The sequence below is a fragment of the Mirounga angustirostris genome, unplaced genomic scaffold (assembly GCF_029215605.1).
Source record: "Mirounga angustirostris isolate CCGP_5_RB_7025 unplaced genomic scaffold, mMirAng1.0.hap1 SCAF_11, whole genome shotgun sequence".
NCBI classification, from domain to species: domain Eukaryota; kingdom Metazoa; phylum Chordata; class Mammalia; order Carnivora; family Phocidae; genus Mirounga; species Mirounga angustirostris.
Genome location: NW_026991719.1, coordinates 11,871,154 through 11,890,735, shown reverse-complemented (window position 1 = coordinate 11,890,735; position 19,582 = coordinate 11,871,154). Strand labels below are relative to the sequence as shown.

Genomic DNA, 19,582 nt, shown 5'->3' with positions numbered 1-19,582 from the left:
AGGAAGCTGGCTGATAGCAGTGGGTCTTGGTGCCTGCTTTCTGCTCTATTTTGCCATAAACTGTGAACCGCTGTGAGGTCATGTGACCACTTTCCTGGGACCAGCCAGGAAATGGCAAAAGCTTAGTGAGACCCTCCCTCAGAGGAACAGGGCCCATTCATGTCGCAGGAATCCCCAAATTTGGACTTTTGAAACTCCGTCACTCACCTGAGATAAAAAAGCTCAGACATATGCAGGTGAACACAGGTTTTAGATGGAAACCAGGGACACAAGTAGGGTGATTGATTGCTCTTCTGTGTGGGCTCACTGAAGAGTGGGGGACCCGAACTTTCAACTCTGGGGTAAGAGAGTGGAGTGCCACCATGTCCCGCTGTATTCATCCCTCCCATCAACACTGAAAGCCTTCAGGAAGCAAAACAGCGCCACCTAGTGCAGGCTGGAGCCGCTTACACCAAACTCTGCCCCCCCTGCACCCTGGAGGCACATTTCCACTAAAATAAGTCAGCCTAAGAATCAGCCCAGCAGGCTCCTCCCCCAGAAAACCAGCAGAAACAACTCGCTTGAACCAAGTCTCCTGATCATAGAGTACTACAAAGCTTCAGCTCTAGGGGAAGTAGGATCTAGCTTCCTTTTTATTTTTATTCTTGACATTTTTATTGTTTTGTCATTTATTTTCTTTTTTTCAGTTCCCTTTTAAAATTTTTTATTAATTAAAAAAATTCTTATATATATACATACACACACTTTATATATTTATATTTTTATTTCTTTGTTTATTTTCAGGTTTTTTTGGGGGGTGGAATCTGGATTCTTTTAACAAGCAGACCAAAACACACCCAAGATCTTGTTGTTTTTTTTTTCTTTGTCTTTTATTTTGTGTTTTTGTTTTTCTTCTTTCTTCTTTTCTCTTCTGGACAAAATGATGAGACAGAGAAATTCATCCCAAAATAAAGAATAGGAAGTAGAAAGGCCAGAGATTTAATCAGTACAGATAAAAGTAAGATTTCTGAACGTGAATTTACAGCAATGATTATAAGGGTACTGGCTGGGCCTGAAAAAACCATAGAAGGCACTAGAGAATCCCTTACTGCAGAGGTAAAAGAACTAAAATCTAGTCAGGCCAAAATTAAATTAAAAATGCTATAACTGAGATGCAATCCCAAATGGAGACCATACAAATGAGGATGGACAAAGCAGAGGAGCGAATCAGTCAGTGATAATAGAAGATAAAATTGTGGAAAATAATGAAGCTGAAAAGAAGAGGGAATGAAAGGGTAACGGACCATGAAGGTAGATTTAGGGAACTCAGCAACTTATTAAAATGTAATAAAATTCATATCATAGGAGTCCCAGAAGATGAAGAGAGAGAAAAAGGGCCAGAAGGTTTATTTGAACAAATTATACCTGAAAACGTCTCTAATCTGGGGAAGGACACAGACATCAAAATTCAATAAGCACAGAGAATTCCCATTAAATTCTACAAAAGCCGACCATTGCCAAGGCGTATCAAAGTCAAATTCACAAAATACACAGGCAAGGAAAGAATCCTAATTCACAAAATACACAGACAAGGAAAGAATCTTGAAAGCAGCAAGGGAAAAAAAGTTAACCTACTTTTCCCTTAACTTATGAGGGAAGTCAGATCAGGTTAGGAGCAGATCTGTCGAAGAAATGTGGCAGGCCAGAAGAGAGTGGCATGAAATACTCAAATGTGCTGAATGGGAAAAATAGGCAGCCAAGAATTCTTTATCCAGCAAGGCTGTCATTCAAAATAGAAAAAGAAATCATTTCCCAGACAAACAAAAACTAAAGGAGTTTGTGACCAGCCCTGCAAGAGATTTTTAAGGGGTCTCTTTGAGTGGAGAAAAAAAGACCAAAAGCAACAAAGATTAGAAAGGAGCAGAGAACATCACCAGAAACACCACCTCCATGGTAACATGATGGCACTAAATTCATATCTTTCAGTAATCACTCTGAATGTAAATGCTCCAGTCAAAAGACATAGGGTATCAAAATGGACGAAAAAACAAGATCCATCTATTTGCAGCCCACAAGAGACTCATTTTAGACTTTATTAAAGATACCCATGGATTGAAAGTGAGGGGGTGGAGGACCATCTACCATGCTAATGGACATCAGAAGAAAGCCGGAGTAGCCATACTTATATCAGACAAACTAGATTTTATTTTTATTTAATTTTTAAAAAGATTTTATTATTTTTTTAGAGCAGGGGGAAGGGCAGAGGGAGAGGGAGAGAATCTCAAACAGATTCCCCACTGAGCACAGAGCCTGATGCAGGGCTTGATTTCACCACCCTGAGATCATGACCTGAGCTGAAATCAAGAGTTGGACACAACTGACTAAGTTACCCAGGTGCCCCTGGACAAACTAGATTTTAAAACAAAGACTGTAACAAAAGATGAAGAAGGGCATTGTATCATAATTAAAGGGTCTATCCATCAAGAAGATCTAACAATTGTAAATATTTATATCTCAACCTCAAATATATAAATTGATTACTAATAACCATAAAGAAACTCATTGATAATAATACAATAATAGTAGGGGACTTTAACACTGAACTCACAGCAGAAAATCTAAGCAGAAAATCAGTAAGGAAACAATGGCTTTGAATGATACACTGGACCAGATGGACTTAACAGATATATTCAGAACATTTCATCCTAAAGCAGCAGTATACACATTCTTTTCAAATGCACATGGAATGTTCTCTAGAACAGATAACGTACTGGATCACAAGTCAGCCGTCAACAAGTACAAAAAGATCGAGATCATACCATGCCTATTTTCAGACCACAACACTATGAAACTTGAAGTCAACCACAACAAAAATTTTGGAAAGACCTCCAATACATGGAATTAGAGAATATCCTACTAAAGAATATCCTACAACCTCTAATGAATGGGTTAACCAGGAAATTAAAGAAGAACTAAAGAAATACATGAAAGCAGATGAAAATGAAAACACAACAGTCCAAAACCTTTGGAATGCTGCAAAGGCAGTCCTAAGAGGGAAGTATATTGCGATACAGGCCTACCTCAAGAAGCAGGAAAAGTTTCAAAGACACAACCTAACCTTATGCCTAGGGAGCTAGAAAAGGAACAGAAAATAAAGCCAAGAGCCAGGAGAAGGGGGGAAATAAAGATTAGAACAGAAATGAACAATATAGAATCAAAAACACCAGAATTGATTAACAAAACTAAGAGCTAGTTCTTTGAAAGAGTTAATAAAATTGATAAAGCCCAAGCCAGCCTTATCAAAAAGAAAAGAGAAAGGACCCAAATAAATCACGAATGAGAGAGTTCACAACCAACACCACAGAAATACAAAGAATTGTAAGAGAATACTATGAGAAATTATATGCCAGCAAACTGGGCAACCTGGAAGAAATAGGCAAATTCCTAGAAACCTATGAACTACCAAAACTGAAACAGGAAGAGATAGAAAATTTGAACAGAGCTATAATCAGCAAAGAAATGGAATCAGTAATCAAAAATCTCCCAATAAACAAAAGTCCTGGGCCCGATGTCTTCCCAGGGGAATTCTACCAGACATTTAAAGAAGCGTTAATACCTATTCTTCTCGAACTGTTCCAAAAAATAGAAATGGAAAGCTTCCAAACTCATTTTATGAAGCCAGCATTACCTTGACTCCCAAACCAGACAAAGACCCCACTTAAAAGGAGAATTACAGACCAATATCCCTGATGAACATGGATGCAGAAATTCTCAATAAAATCTTGCAAATCGAATTCAACAGTACATTAAAAGAAGTATTCACCATGATCAAGTGGGCTTTATTCCTGGCCTGCAGGGGTGGCTCAATATTCACAAATCAATCAATGTGATACACCACATTAACAAAAGAAAGGATAAGAACAATATGATCCGGTCAATAGATGCAGAAAAAATATTTGACAAAATACAGCATCCTTTATTGATAAAAACCCTCAACAAAGTAGGGATAGAGGGAACTTACCTCAACATCATAAAGGTCATATATGGAGGACTCACAACTAATGTCATCCTCACTGGGGAAAAACTAAGAGCCTTTCCCCTATGGTCAGAAAGAAGACAACGTGTCCACTCCCACCATTACTTTTAAACATAGTACTGGAAGTCAAAGCCTCAGCAATCAGACAACAAAAAGAAATAAAAGGCATCCAAACTGGCAAGGAAGAAGTCAAACTTTAACTATTTGCAGATGACATGATACTCTGTGTAGAAAACCTGAAAGACTCCACCAAAAAATTGTTAGAACTAATACATAAATTCAGCAAAGTTGCAGGATATAAACTCAATGTGCAGAAATCTGTTGCATCATTATACACCGATAACGAAGCAGCAGGAAAAGATAGCAAGGAATCAGTCCCATTTGCAATTGCACCAAAACCAATAAGATACCTAGGCATAAACCTAATTAATAGGTAAAAGATCTGTACTCTGAAAACTATAGATCACTTATGAAAGAAATTGAAGAGGACACAAAGAAATGGAAAAGCATTCCATGCTCATGGATTGAAAGAACAAACATTGTTAAAATGTCTATAGTACCTAAAGCAGTCTACACATTTCATGCAATTCCTGTCAAAATACCACCAGCATTTTTCACAGAGCTAGAACAAACAATTCTAGAATTGGTATGGTTCCACAAAAGACCCCAAATAGCCAAAACAATTCTGAAAAAGAAAAAACTGGAGGCATCACGATTCTGGATTTCAAGCTCTATTACAAAGCTGTAGTCATCAAGACAGTATGGTACTGGCACAAAAACAGACACATAGATCAGTGGGACAGAATAGAGAACCCAGAAATGAACCCACAACTCTGTGGTCAACTAATCTTCGACAAAGCAGGAAAGAATATCCAATGGAAGAAGGACGGTCTCTTCAACAAATAGTGTTGGGAAAACCGGACAGACACATGCAGAAGAATGAAAATTGACCACTTTCTTATACCATACACAAAAATAGATTAAAAATGAATGAAAGACCTAAATGTGAGACAGGAAACCATCAAAATCCTAAAGGAGAACACAGGCAGCAACCTCATTGACCTCAGCCGTAACAACTTTTTACTAGACCCGTTGAACTGTTGGGACTTCATCAAGATAAAAAGCTTCTGTACAGCAATGGAAACAATCAGCAAAGCTAAAAGGCAGTCTACGGAATAGAAGATATTTGGAAACATATCTGATAAATGGTTAGTATCCAAAATCTACAAAGAACTTCTCAAACTCAACACCCAATAAACAATCCAGTTAAGAAATGGGCACAAGGCATGAATAGACAGTTTTCCAAAGAAGACATCCACTTGGCTAACAGACACATAAAAAGGTGCTCAACATCACTCATCATCAGGGAAATACAAATCAAAACCACAATGAAATACCACCTCACACCAGTCAGAATGGCTAAATTTAACAACACAAGAAACAACAGGTGTTGGCAAGGATGTGGAGAAAGGAGAACTGTCTTGCACTGTTGATGGGAATGCAAACTGGTGCAGCTACGCTGGAGAACAATATGGAGGTTCCTCAAAAAGTTAAAAATAGAACTACTCTATGATCTAGCAATTGCACTACTAGGTATTTACCCAAAAGATATAAAAATATAGATTCAAAGGGGGAACATGCACCCCATTGTTTGCAGCAACATTATCAACAATAGCCAAACTATGGAGAAAGCCCAATTGCCCATTGACTGTTGAATGGATAGGAAATGTGTGTGTGTGTGTGTGTGTTTGTACGCTGGAATATTACTCAGCCATCAAAAAGAATGAAATCTTGCCTTTTGCAACAACGTGGATGGAGCTAGAGTGTATTATGCTAAGCGAAATAAATCAGTCAGAGAAAGACAAATACCATATGATCTCACCCATATGTGGAATTTACGAAAGAAAACATGAACATATGGGAAGGGGGAAAAGAAAAAAAGAAGAGAGGGATACAAACCATAAGAGATAATTAACAATGGAGAACAAAGTGAGGGTGATGGATGGAGGTGTGTGGGTGATGGGTATTAAGGAGGGCACTTGTGATGAGCACTGGGTGTTGTATGTAAATGATGAATCGCTGAATTCTACTCCAGAAACCAATATTGCACTGTATGTTCAGTAACTAAAATTTAAATTTAAAAAAGGTTTATGTGCAAAGATGTTTATCAGAAGTTAGCAATGATGCCAAAAAAAAGACCCAAACATACCATAAAACATAATATCCAACAGTAGAGCGATGATCCAACATGAGGGCGAGGGTCCCAGAATAGGTGGATATTCTGTTTCTTTCTCTTCTAGGGTTTTGAGGGTTTGCACTTGTTTGTACAATTACTTAGAGGAATTTGCTTAAGCAACATATAGTAAGATTGAGCATTTGAGTGCATTTTCTGAAAAATAACTAAATCATAAAAGGGTTTTGAAATCCTTCCCACAAAGAAATGGGAATGCTTTTATTACAGCTCTGACATGTGACAAATTGCGGCCACTTGCTTTTAGGGAAAGCCAGCATGGTGGCGAAATCAGCAGCATTCAGCAATCAGTGGATGGCAGTTACGTGTGAAAGGAGCAGAGACGAAATGAAAGAGACCTCCTGCGCCCTGCTCACACACAGCAACCAGTGTATGCGCGCCCTCCTTTCTCGTGGGAAGACGTTTTAAGCCGCATGGCTTCCATGTGGAAGTGATTTCATCTCCTTAATTAAGATCACATTTACGAATAAAAGCAGAGTCAGGAAGCCAGCTTGACAAGGGTATCCTACCAAAAGCCAGGGTAAGCAGGAAGTCTTTGAAGGATCTGAGATGAAGGTAGCTGGGGTTCGGAAGGAAGTGGTGTGTTAGGTTCTATAAAGGTTTAATCCTGACATTTATGGAGAGAGAGAGACAAGGCTTATCTGGATTTGGTAGCACCCCTGTTGTTGTAGGTTAGCCAGAATTGACCCTTAACCTCTTCCGAAGAGTTTTACGTTACCCACTGGAAGCTTTGCCTACATACTTGAATTCTAAGATTTTAAGCGATTAGATTTTTCAAACACAGACTAAAACCTTTAAAGATAAGTTTCCTAAATATTTTTAACAGAAATGTGAATGGGAAGAAAGACAAAAGAGGAATAGCCTTGGATTTTAGTACCTGTTCAGGCAAGTATTGATCAGGACAAAAACAGGGAAAAGGAAAAAGAAAACAATTTCACTGATGCACTTTAAGTACGTTATTTCTGTTGATGCTGAAATGGATTCGTAGAATAGTATTTTATTTTAGGTTGTCATGGACTGATTTGTTTTAATTCTGTGGAACTAGGTATACATTGATAGCTAAGTTTTAACCAGGAAAGAATAATTTGTTTCATTAAATTCTCAATCTATTTCGAGGACCATATTAATAGTTTAGTACTACACACAAAAATAAAACAGAACACAGGAAAGAATGTTCTAATGGTGATCTTTCTTTATGGTTGCAAATCAACAGTGTAAAAGAAAAATTAAATCTAAGTTTGCTCAAAGTGCATTCAAGGCTGGCATTATCTTTCAGTTAAATGAACATAATTTACATTTGCTATTTCAACGGAGTTACCATGGAAGATCAAATTATAAAAAAAGCTATCTGCTTTTCAAAAACTATGTGTAGGGGCACCTGGGTGGGTCAGTCGTTAAGCGTCTGCCTTCAGCTCAGGTCATGATCCCAGCGTCCTGGGATCGAGCCCCGCATCAGGCTCCCTGCTCGACAGAAGCCTGCTTCTCCCTCTCCCACTCCCCCTGCTTGTGTTCCCTCTCTCGCTCTGTCTCTCTCTGTCAAATAAATAAATAAAATCTTAAAAAAAAAAAACTATGTGTATATAACATGTATATATATACACCTACACATACTCATGGGAACAGCTTCCAAATTGATTTTATCTCATTATGGATTAATTGAAACAGAATAATATACATGTAGGTTTGGGGTAGTTGATTATTCAAGACGTGAGTTATATTAAAACTTTCAGTGCCCCCATTTTCAGTAAAAAAAAAAAGGGTATTAGAATTGGGATTCTCTTTTAGGCTATAGATGTAAAAAACACTTCCAGAATAAGTTAAAAATTTCCCTTTAGCCCTTTTCACACTGCAAGTTGATGGGATATATTTGTGGCTTTATAATGTATCTCATTGGTTTCTGTTTAGATTTTTGTAAATGAGTACAGAAATACAGAATTCTGTGTGTGTTTATGTGTGCACATGTGGGTCTGTGTAGTGGCAGTCTTAGTGAGATAGGCTACTCTTTATGGACAGTATGGATGAGGTTGAGAAGCTTGAGGCAGGAAGAAAAGAGAAAGAGCTAGCGGGGAGGGCAAGACTGATTGATGACTACGGTGGAGGGCAAGGGTAGAGCAAGTTAACCAGTGGCTCCCCACTTACTCCCTCCTCACTCCCTCCTGTTCCAGTTGCCCTCCCTTGCCCCAGACACATTCTCCCTTCTCGACAGCTCTAGTCTCAGAAATCAGAAGGGAACTTTCAAAATTAGAACTTGGAGGTAAATGTTAATTTTCTGACTCAGAATTTTAGAACCATACATGGGTTTGGACATCAGTGAGTCCTATCACGAGATTTTCAGAATAGTGAACTAAGCCCAGTAGAAGATTCGTGCTTTGTTAGTCAGCGGGAAAAGCTTTTCAAGCCTCCAGGTTTCTAGCTCAAGAGTATTTTTATGCTACATTCTGGGAGAATTCGAGTAAAAATTAAACCAAGGGCCTCTTTGTGATGAATCCCTTCGCTGTAGGCAGAGATACTGCATCTGCTACTGAGGCAGAAGTTAGGAAAGACAGTTAAATGAAATGGATTCTTTTTGTGGAGGAGAACCAAATATTGCCCAGGCAGAGGAATCAATGATATTACGTGAAGTTGACCCTGGATCTTTTTATTTTATTTATTTTTAAAGTAATCTTTACCGTCAACATGGGGCTCGAACTCACGACCCCGAGATCAAGAGTCGCATGCTCCACTGACTGAGGCAGCCAGGCGCCTCTACCCTTGATCTTTTTAGAAGTAATTTTAGAAGACTTCTTCAGAAAAAAACAGATCCTTTCCAGATGGTGCCATACACACCTAAGGATCGTAGAGAATTAGATCCTGTGTCCCATGGGTGCTGCCCTAGCTTTATGTAGGTTTCAACATCTTCAGATTGATTGTGAATGTTTGGCCTCAGGTTGCACTCAATGCCATAAGTGTTTCTGGTTTCACTTATGCATGCATAGGGGAATTTTCTTTTGCAATCTTTGAAGCTGTATTGATGCAGCTTGGCCTTCTAAGCCACATAAAACCACCTACCAGACCTTTTAAAACCCAAAGCTTCACAAATGAGATATTCACAGGAAAGGGAACAATCTTCTGATAACATTATTTACAATTCTCTATTCCAAAATTTAATGTACAGACATACACTTTGACCATATCAAATCACCTGTCCTGACGAGAGCCCTTTTGCTGCATGTAGGTAAAGATACTGATGAGTAATGCCCTATGTATACTGTAAATAAATGTATTACTATGCATGGGATTTTTCCATTATGAAAATCAATCAGTTGATAAATATTTACTGAATACCTACCACGTGGCAGGCACTGTGGGTTGGCCCTGGGTGAAAAGGCAGCAATGTTCATGTCCTCATAGTGTTTATAGAAGTACTCTCTGCAAAATGATGCCTTTGTCAAGGATAGTAAATAATTCTAGGCTCTGGATTCTCTTTTGGTCTATTTACACGTGCATGTTTTTAATGAATGTAAGCTTTTTATTAAGATAGAATATAGACACAGAAAAGTCCATAAATCAAGTATATATGCTCAGAAGAATTTTCACCCAGTGAACACACCTATGAAACCAAAGCCAGGTCAAGAGACAGATACTGTTTGGCCTCAGACATCTCCTTTTTAACCCCTTTCAGCTACTGAGCTTCCCAGGGTAACCACTTTTCTGACTTCTGACATCATAGGTTAGTTTTGCCTTATTTTGAACTTCATAGAAATGGAATCATACGGTATATGGTCTTCTGTGCCTGCCTTCATTTGCTCAGTATTATGATTATGAGATTCATCTGAGTTGTTGTATATAGTTGGGTTCATCCATTCTTCTTGCTGTATAGTAGATTTCGTTGAATAAGTAAATTACAACTCACTTATCCCTTCTGTGGTTAAAGATAGCTGCCATAGTTCCGGTGTTTGGCTGTTACTGATAGTATCACTATCAAGACTCACGTACTTGACTTTAGGTGAACATTTCTGTTGGGGATCCACCTATGTATGGAATGCTGGGTCATAGGTTATGCATCTATTCATCTCTACTGCATACTGCCAAGCAGTTTTTCGCAGTGTTTATACCAAGTTCTAGTCCCACCAGCAGTGTATGAAAGTTCCAGTTACTCTACATCCTTGCCAAATTTGATGTTGTGTGCTTTTTCATTTTTGTGTGTATTTTCAGTTTTTAAAAAGTCAAACAGAACCACTGGGGCTTTGTGATAAACAATGAGACATCATATAATTCATAGCAACAGTGATAATCCCTTGGATTTTGGTCTGTGCCAATGATTCAAAATGGTGTCATAGTGGATTACAAACTCTGCTTAACCGTTGATGGAATCAAAGCCACTGTTTACAGTGGAAAATCCTGTAGAAGTTTGCCTTTCTCACATCTGGAATTGTGGCTTTTTCAAGCCAGTGGTGGTGAACGACCTTTTTTTTGCAAAAGGGTCAAGTTAGAACAAATAAAAATATTTACTGGCCACTTTAAAATTTTTTTTAAATGGACATGGCTTTATTGAGACCTGGGGAAGGAGCATGCATTTTGGGCATGAGATAACCTACTATATCAAGTACAAGATTGGAAATGAGAAAGCTGGAGCAACTCTAGGCCAATAAACTATTAACCTCAGACCGTATTTGAGAAATGATTCTAGGGAGAGAGCTGTCATCCTGAAAGTCTGTCAACCATATTGTAAAGCTAGGAGGACTAACTTTTAGACCAAGATCCTTAAGAGGAGGCTGTATGGTAGCCCATCCCCTTGCTTTAACAGCACTTGCCAAGGAGAAATTGTTAATATAATCATCAGGGCCCCAGGCTCATCAGAGAAGGGCACAGCTGAAGTGAGGAAGAACTTTATTTTTGGAAAGATGCTGATGGTTTCCTTTTCCTTTTCAGTCTAAGATTTATACTCGCACACCAACCTTATATTTGGACTTCAAATTGGACCATGGAGCAAAGCATTGCCAGCCTATTCCTAAAGGTATGATGGCTTCTGGGGTTTCGTCATCAGAAAAAAAAACAAGGGACCGCTTTCCCTGAAATGTGTTCATTTCTGAACCTCAGCACAAGGTTCTGTGAACTTTGTTTATGTGTAATTACATTTAACAAATATTGCTGGGGCTTTTTGAGCAAAGAAGATCAGGTAGAATTCATAGAACATTAGGGCCAGACTGTCTGCCCTCCCCCCCCCATTTTACAGGTGTAAACACTAAGACCCAACAGATTAGTTACTTGTTCAAGTCCTCATAAGGACTTTCTGGACAAGGCAGAACTTTTCGCCATGTGTCCCGATTTCCTAGCCACCGGTGACTGTAAGTGTTCCTGGAGGCAAATTCCAACTTTGTCACTTATGAACAGGTGCACCTCTGATTGAGATATAGGTATCTCTTGATAAACGTATTGTTATGGATGACTTACCCTAAAGTTGACTTTTTAAATTCAAAGACTAATTAGAAAACTCCCAAGTGTTTAAGGCCGATTTTATTTATTTATTTATTTATTTATTTATTTATTTATTTAAAGATTTTATTTAGAGAGAGAGCACAAGTGGGGGTAGGGCAAGAGGGAGAGAGAAAATCCCAAGCAGACTCCCCACCAAGTGTGGAGCCCTACATGGGGCTTGATCTCGCAACCCTGAGACCATGACCCCAGTTGAAACCAAGAGTTGGATGCTCAACTGACTGAGCCACCCAGGTGCCCTGAGGCCAATTTTATTTTTGAAAGTGTTTGCACCTGAGGTCATTAGGCATTCACCTTGGATCCATTATTTTCTTCTTTGGTTTTGTGGTTCTGGCTATTTTTAGGTACAGAAAAGCTTTTTAATTAATTCACTTAGACATATTACTCTACCCTTAAACACCATTTTTTATAACTAAGTATGAAAGCACATATGCTTTCTTCTAATAGATTTTTTTATTTTTATTTTTTTAGATTTTATTTATTTATTTGACAGAGAGAGAGATAGCAAGAGCAGGAACACAAGCAGGGCAGTGGGAGAGGGAGAAGCAGGCTTCCCGCCGAGCAGAGAGCCCGACGCGGGGCTCGATCCCAGGACCCTGGGATCACGACCTGAGCCGAAGGCAGATGCCCAACAACTGAGCCACCCAGGTGCCCCGATAGATTTTCTTTTTTTTTTAAATTTTTTAATTTTATTATGTTATGTTAATCCCCATACATTACATCATTAGTTTTAGATGAAGTGTTCCATGATTCATTGTTTGCGTGTAACACCCAGTGCTCCATTCAGTACGTGCCCTCTTTAATACCCATCACCAGGCTAACCCATCCCTCCATCCCCCTCCCCTCTAGAGCCCTCAGTTTGTTTCTCAAGAGTCCATAGTCCCTCATGGTTCGTCTTCCCCTCCGATATCCAACCCCTTCATTTTTCCCTTCCTACTATCTTCTTTTTTTTAACATATAATGTATTATTTGTTTCAGAGGTACAGGTCTGTGATTCAACAGTCTTAAACAATTCACAGCGCTCACCATAGCACGTACCCTGCCCAATGTCTATCACCCAGCCACCCCATCCCTCCCATCCCCCAGCACTCCAGCTACCAATAGATTTTATTTTTAAGTAACCTCTACACCCAACATGGGGCTCGAACTCACAACCCCGAGGTCAAGAGTTGCACGTTCTTCTGACTGAGCCAGCCAGCCGCCTGAAAGCACATAGGCTTTAACCTTTAGTGCGGTGCTTTTTCCTTTTACTTTCGAGTTTGCTTCCCTCCAGTTCCTTCCAGTACCTTCCCTATATATCCCAGCTCTAGGATATATCGTAGATATATACTCAAATTAGATCTTGCTGTGTAATGGCGGTATACTGTGCTATGGGTTGAGTGCGATGCATTTAGCTCTTGCCTCTCTGCAGGCACTCCTTTCGTACCTAGTGCTTGGCCACTGCACACTGGTCTGCGATAAACATCCTTATACACATGTCCTTCTGTACAGACACTTATTCTGATGCAGTGGGTTTCCAGGGATGGTCACAAGGTAGATGCATGTTTAATTTTAAAACATATTGTCAGACTGCAATTCACAAACACAATCGCACTTTCCATCGGGAGTATCTGAGTACCACTTGCTCAGTGACCCCATTGACGCTAAGTGGATGGTTCATGTTGAGTTTTGTTCTACCCTTAGTCACTACTCTGTATGGTCTCATGAGAGAATGTGTGTATGTCCCTTGAAAAGGCTAGACTTCGGTTTTATTTTGTTCTTAAAAATTCTAAACCTGAGATTTGTTTTCAAAAACATTTTTGGAGGGATGCAAAAGCCAGTAGCTTAGAAATGCACGTTTATCACTGAGTCAGTATAAACCCACTTGGAACAAGTCTGTTATAAACCCAGCTATAAAGCCAAAGAACCTATCTTTTCCAAGACATCACTCCAGGTATAGCGTGTCCTCTCTTTTTCTCAGTGTCTCTGTCTCTGTGTCTGTCTCTCTCTCTGTCTCTCTGTCTCTCTCTCTCTCTCTCACACACACACACACACACACACACACACACACGCACACACTCATCCATGTTTGCATTACATTCAGTGACAAATCCAAAGTTTGAGGCATCTCTGTCCGGTACCAGACAAACAATTTAATTCAGGTATTATAAAACACTCATTATTTACAGACTTGATAGTTCTGGGTGCCTATAATCAGCCATATTGGCTGGTGAAATTATGCTGCATAAATTTTATTATCAAGTCATTCAAGTCAAGATCACCCTTTGTCCTTTTTTTTTTTTTTTTTAAACTACCTTTCCGGGCCAAATTCCATTATAAAACCCAAGGACTGTTTAAATTCATTTTATTTGGGTGCTTTGCTGTATCCAATATTTCTTTTTTTTTTTTTAAAGATTTTATTTATTTATTTGAGAGAGAGAGAATGAGAGACAGAGAGCATGAGAGGGAAGAGGGCAGAGGGAGAAGCAGACCCCCTGCTGAGCAGGGAGCCCCATGCGGGACTCGATCCCGGGACTCCAGGATCATGACCTGAGCCGAAGGCAGTCGCTTAACCAACTGAGCCACCCAGGCGCCCTGTATCCAATATTTCTTAAAATGTGTTTGTCATTGGCTGGGTTCTGGACATGTTTATAATATTTTGATTGTTTTGTTACTCATGGTAAGGGGATTTGACATGGATGTCTGGGTTATGTTTGGCTTTTGGCATAAGCTTTGCGATCTCACTGATCTAAGGTTGACATCACTGTATCATTACCAGAGCAGTGGGATAGAACTAGAGGCATGCAGTCCTACCATCGCATCCCCAATACCAGGGAAATACAGATTTCCCAAGGGACATCCAGTTAAGGGTGATTGGAAACATTTCTTGTGAATCAGACTAGGTTTTATCTGAATTCTTTCCTGTAAATAGTATGAGAATTGGTTTTTTACCATCTCTCTCTTGCCTTTGGTTATGGCGTATTTCTGTGGAATTGGGCTAATCCTGCAGAAAACAGATGTTTCATGCAGTGATGATTTGGAAGGGAGCTGATAGCAGGAACGGAGCCTGGACAGTGCATCACTTACAAAGAATCCAATTTGTCAAGTCTCTGACAGTACCAGATTCCTTCAGCATTGGCCACACGTTTTTCATGTTAGTTTCTGGCTAGAATAAGTAGTTGTTTTTGTTTTGGGGTTTTTTGTTTGTTTTGCCGTGACTTTTACCATCTCTTACAAAGCAGTCTGATTTTTCTTGCTGCAAATTGACTTACAGATAACACTGTTATCATTCACTGAGAAGGACCTGAATCTGTATTTCTAGGAATATATCAGTTTTTCCCAAGAGACTTGGCCCTTTTGGTCCTCATGTCCCCTTTGTCTTCTGATGGCATCGAAGTTTGGCTCTGAACAGCATCTCTGTTGCTCCCCATCTTCCTGCACAGTGATTCTGCCACTAAGTATTTATTTATTTTTATTTTTAAAAGATTTTTTTTACTTATTTGACAGAGAGAGCACAGGTAGGCAGAGAGGCAGGCAGAGGGAGAGGGAGAAGCAGGCTTCCCGCTGAGCAGGGAGCCCGATGCGGGACCCGATCCCAGGACCCTGGGATCATGACCTGAGCCAAAGGCAGACGCTTAACGACTGAGCCACCCAGGCGCCGCACTGCCACTAGGTATTTAAAGGCATGATCTGCAATGTTAAAAATGGACGATGGTTATGGTATGGAAAAAACTTCATCTTGTAAGGATTTTTTGCTTCCCCCAACCTTTTAGTTTTCTTTACAGTATGTATACACCAATCCCCCAAATTTCTACTATCCAAGGAGAATAGCCTGGATAGTCCAGGTGGCCCCAGTATAATCAAAGGGTCTGTGTTAATGAAGGAAGGGGCGAGGGTCAGAGGGAAAGATGTGACGGTAGAAGCATCAGTCTAGGTGATGCCGTTGCTGCGTTTGAAAATGGAAGGAGACCTCAAGCCAACAAGTAGGGGTGATCTCTAGAAGTTCGAAAAGGTAAGGAAATGCATTTCTCTCTAGAGCCTCCAGAAGGAAGGCTGTCCTGCTGATAGCCTTGACTTTAGACCCTCGAGACCCATGTTTGGACTTCAGACTCCCAGCATTATTAGATAACAGGGTTGTATTGTTTGTGCTCCTGTGTTACAGTATGTCTGCTTTTGTGGGAGGAAAAAATAGAAAGGAGCCCTGTCAATTACACTGCAATAAAGCTGGGGGAAAAAGAGAAACTGGTGCTTCAGAATGCTTTTCTAAAAAGTACATTTGAGGGGCGCCTGGGCGGCATAGTCAGTTAAATGTCTGACTCTTGGTTTTGGCTCCGGGTGTGATCGCAGGGCTCTGCGCTCAGGGAGTCTGCTTGGGATTCTTTCCCCTCTCCCTCTGCCCATCCCTCCCCGCCACCCGCTCTTGCTCTAAAATAAAATAATAAATCTTTTTTTTTTAAAGTAGATTTTAGGGGCGCCTGGTTGGCTCAGTGGTTGAGCGTCTGCCTTCGGCTCAAGTCATGATCCCAGGGTCCTGGGATCGAGCCCCGCATCGGGCTCCCTGCTCCGCGGGAAGCCTGCTTCTTCCTCTCCCTCTCCCCCTGCTTGTGTTCCCTCTCTCGCTGTGTCTCTCTCTGTCAAATAAATAAAATCTTTAAAAAAATAAAATAAAAAGTAGATTTTAATGCTGTGCATACAGTAGCTGTTCAGTAAATCCCATTATGATATGTTTAAATAAGTATTACTTATCTGTGTTGCTGTATAACAAATTACTCCCAAATGTAGTGGCTTAAGATAACATTTGTTACCTCACACTTTAGCTGTGGTCTCTGGCTCAGGGACTCTTATAAGGCTGCAATGGAGGTATCGGGGTTGCAGCAATCCCAGGGCTTGACTGAGAAAGATGGGCTTCCAAGCCCACACCCACGTGGTTGGTGACAGCACTCAGTTTCTCAGGCTTATTGGCTGCACTCCGCTGTTACTTCCTTGCCACGTGGGCCTCTCCATAGGACAGCTCACAATGTGGCCTCTGGCTTTATCAGAGCCTACAAGGGAAGAGGAAGAAAGAGTGAGCAAATGGAAACCAGAGTCTCTCTGTCACCCGATATCAAAAGTGACATCCCATTACTTTTGCCAGTTCTGCTGGTTAGAACCAGGCCACCAGGTGCAGCCACGCTCAGAGAAGAGATTACTCAGGGCGTGACTATGAGGCAGTGGGTGTCTTAAGAGTCAACTTGCCACTGTTGAATCTCAGATCTGTACCTCTGAAACAAATAATGCAATATATGTTAAGAAAAAAAAAAAAAGATCGCAGGAGGGGAAGAATGAAGCGGGGGAAATCGGAGGGGGAGACGAACCATGAGAGACGATGGACTTTGAAAAGCAAACTGAGGGTTCTAGAGGGGAGGGGGGTGGGAGGATGGGTTAGCCTGGTGGTGGGTATTAAAGAGGGCGCGTTCTGCATGGAGCACTGGGTGTTATGCACAAACAATGAATCATGGAACACTACATCAAAAACTAATGATGTAATGTATGGTGATTAACATAACAATAAAAAATAAAAAATAAATCAAAAAAAAAAAAGAGTCAACTTGCCAAGCTTATGATCTTGAGTCCAAGTGCCATACGTTTTTCCAGATGGTCCATGACTCGAAAATGAAGTAGTGATTTTTATCTCTTGTGATTTCTTTTTTTAAAGATTTTATTTATTTATGTGACAGAGAGAGACACAGCGAGAGAGGGAACACAAGCAGGGGGAGTGGGAGAGGGAGAAGCAGACTCCCCGCTGAGCAGGGAGCCCGATGTGGGGCTCGATCCCAGGACCCTGGGATCATGACCTGAGCTGAAGGCAGATGCTTAACGACTGAGCCACCCAGGCACCCCAGTGATTTCTTTTTTTTGAAAATTGAAGGGGGGTGCCATGGTGAATTCTCAGAGTTCCCGCCTAAATGTCTCTTCACAGTCATTATCTACTTTTTAAGGGAGGATGCCCCAAACGTGGATGATTCATGGGGAATTTTAAATTTTCAGGTGTTTTCATAGAGCGAAGAAGGGCTGATTTTGTTCACTACACAGAATGCATGATTTAATTCATGGCTGTTTTTTTCCAAGCTCTCTACTTACCAGTAGTACATTAAAATACTCAATCACCATGCCCCTCATCCTTAGGATATACTCATAACAGTTATGGATGTTAGTAAGTCTTCAGAGCAGTGATGAACACGAACCAGAGCCTGAGCATAAAATTATCCAGTGAGAAGCTTCATATCATTTACCTTTGGGTGAGCTGTCTGTCTTTTTCATACTGATTTGTAGGGGCTCTTTATAGATTATTTTTTAAAATTTATTTATTTTTATTTAAATTCAATTAACATATATTGGTCTCAGAGGATCTTTATATATTCTGAATGCTTGTCATTGTCAGTTATTCATGATGCAAATATTGTCTCCCTTTTTCCTTATTTTTCACTCTTCTATATACTATTATATTTTTCTATATGTTAATAAATAAAAATTCCTTAAATGTATTGGTCAGTTCCTTAAAGGTTAGTGAGTGCTTTCTGTAGCTTCTTTAATAAACTCTCCCAGCTTAAGATCATGAAAATGTTCTGTTTATAGATACTTTGTTGTTTTTCCTTTTCTATCAATATATCTACACCTGGAATTGATTTTCATATGTAGTGAGATGCAATTGCATTTTTTGAAAAAATGTGGTTTTGGGAAAGAGAAAAAAAACGGCCAAAATCCATGATAGGGAATATCATGAACATTTTTGGGAGATCACACTTCACTGAATCATCCTGTAGTAATAATAATAGTGATAGCTAACATGTATTAAGTGCCTATTGTTTGTCAGAAACTGCTCTAAGAAATCCCCCTGTATTAACTGCTGTAGTCCTCCTAAGTCTGTGAGGTAAGGACTGTGATTATTCCATTTTTCAGATGAGGGAACTGAGGTACAAAGAAGTTACTTACTTGACTTGAACTTACTCAAGGTCACCTAGCTAGGGCGTGTTATGGATGAGATTCTGACTTACACAGTTGGACTTTTGCTGTGACTCAACTACCAAGGTCCAGACAAATGAGTGGACATTTACTCACCATTACCCACCCTATCAGTAGTACCTTGGGCATATTGGTAAATAAATCCAAGACTTTGCAGATAGGTTAAAAAAATAACAATTTTAGAAAATTTTTAAATGAGTCTCCCCAGTTTGAAAACTGTATTGTGTTTTTTCTAATATATCATCTTTAGGAGAGAACAGATTAAATTGATAGTGTAAAATAAGAAACCATTCTAAGAGTTTAAACACATTTCAGCTTTGATGGGGGTGTTTTGGGTTTTTTTTTTTTCATAGTTTCAGGTCCTACTTAAAAATCTTTTTTCTCTTGGGGCCCCTGGGTGGCTCAGTTGGTTAAATCTCCGACTCTTGATTTAGGCTCAGGTTATGATCTCAAGGTCGTGAGATTGAGCTCTGTGCTGGGCATGGAGCCTGCTTAAGATTCTTTCTCTCCCTTGCCCTCTGCCCCTCCACCCCCCCCATAAAATTTTTTTTTTAAATCTTTTTTCTCTTAAAAACAGGTGCCAAAATATGCCGTTTGATACTCCTAGGGCATTTATGGTGTTCTCTGCTTATTTCAGGTTTCTACTGCTTTCTGAACCTTTATTTAATCCTTAGAGTTCTATATATTTTAGTTCCTAATTGTCATGGCCTTAATCTAAGTTCAAATGCCTAAATCATTTCTATTTTACAGCCCTAAGTGTAATTTTATGATTATAACTACATATTTGAATTATTTTCTGAAATTTTCTGAGCAATTAAAAGCCAACTGTGAGCACTGTATATTTAAAGATGAGAAAAAAG

The 19,582-nt window shown here is 39.8% G+C and overlaps 1 protein-coding gene across 16 annotated transcripts in view; it reads left to right on the top strand.

The window, feature by feature from the left end:
* The window catches only part of PIR (pirin), a 103,156-nt gene that overhangs the window by 54,862 nt on the left and 28,712 nt on the right, over positions 1 to 19,582 (top strand). For 11 of the 16 annotated variants that reach the window (XM_064573783.1, XM_064573781.1, XM_064573778.1 and 8 more), the window contains 2 exons: positions 11,178 to 11,262; positions 12,213 to 12,389. In XM_064573783.1, the coding sequence (XP_064429853.1) occupies positions 11,178 to 11,262; positions 12,213 to 12,389 (262 nt within the window). The remainder of the gene's footprint in view (positions 1 to 11,177; positions 11,263 to 12,212; positions 12,390 to 19,582) is intronic. The other 5 variants (XM_064573784.1, XM_064573782.1, XM_064573779.1 and 2 more) reach the window with 1 other exon arrangement.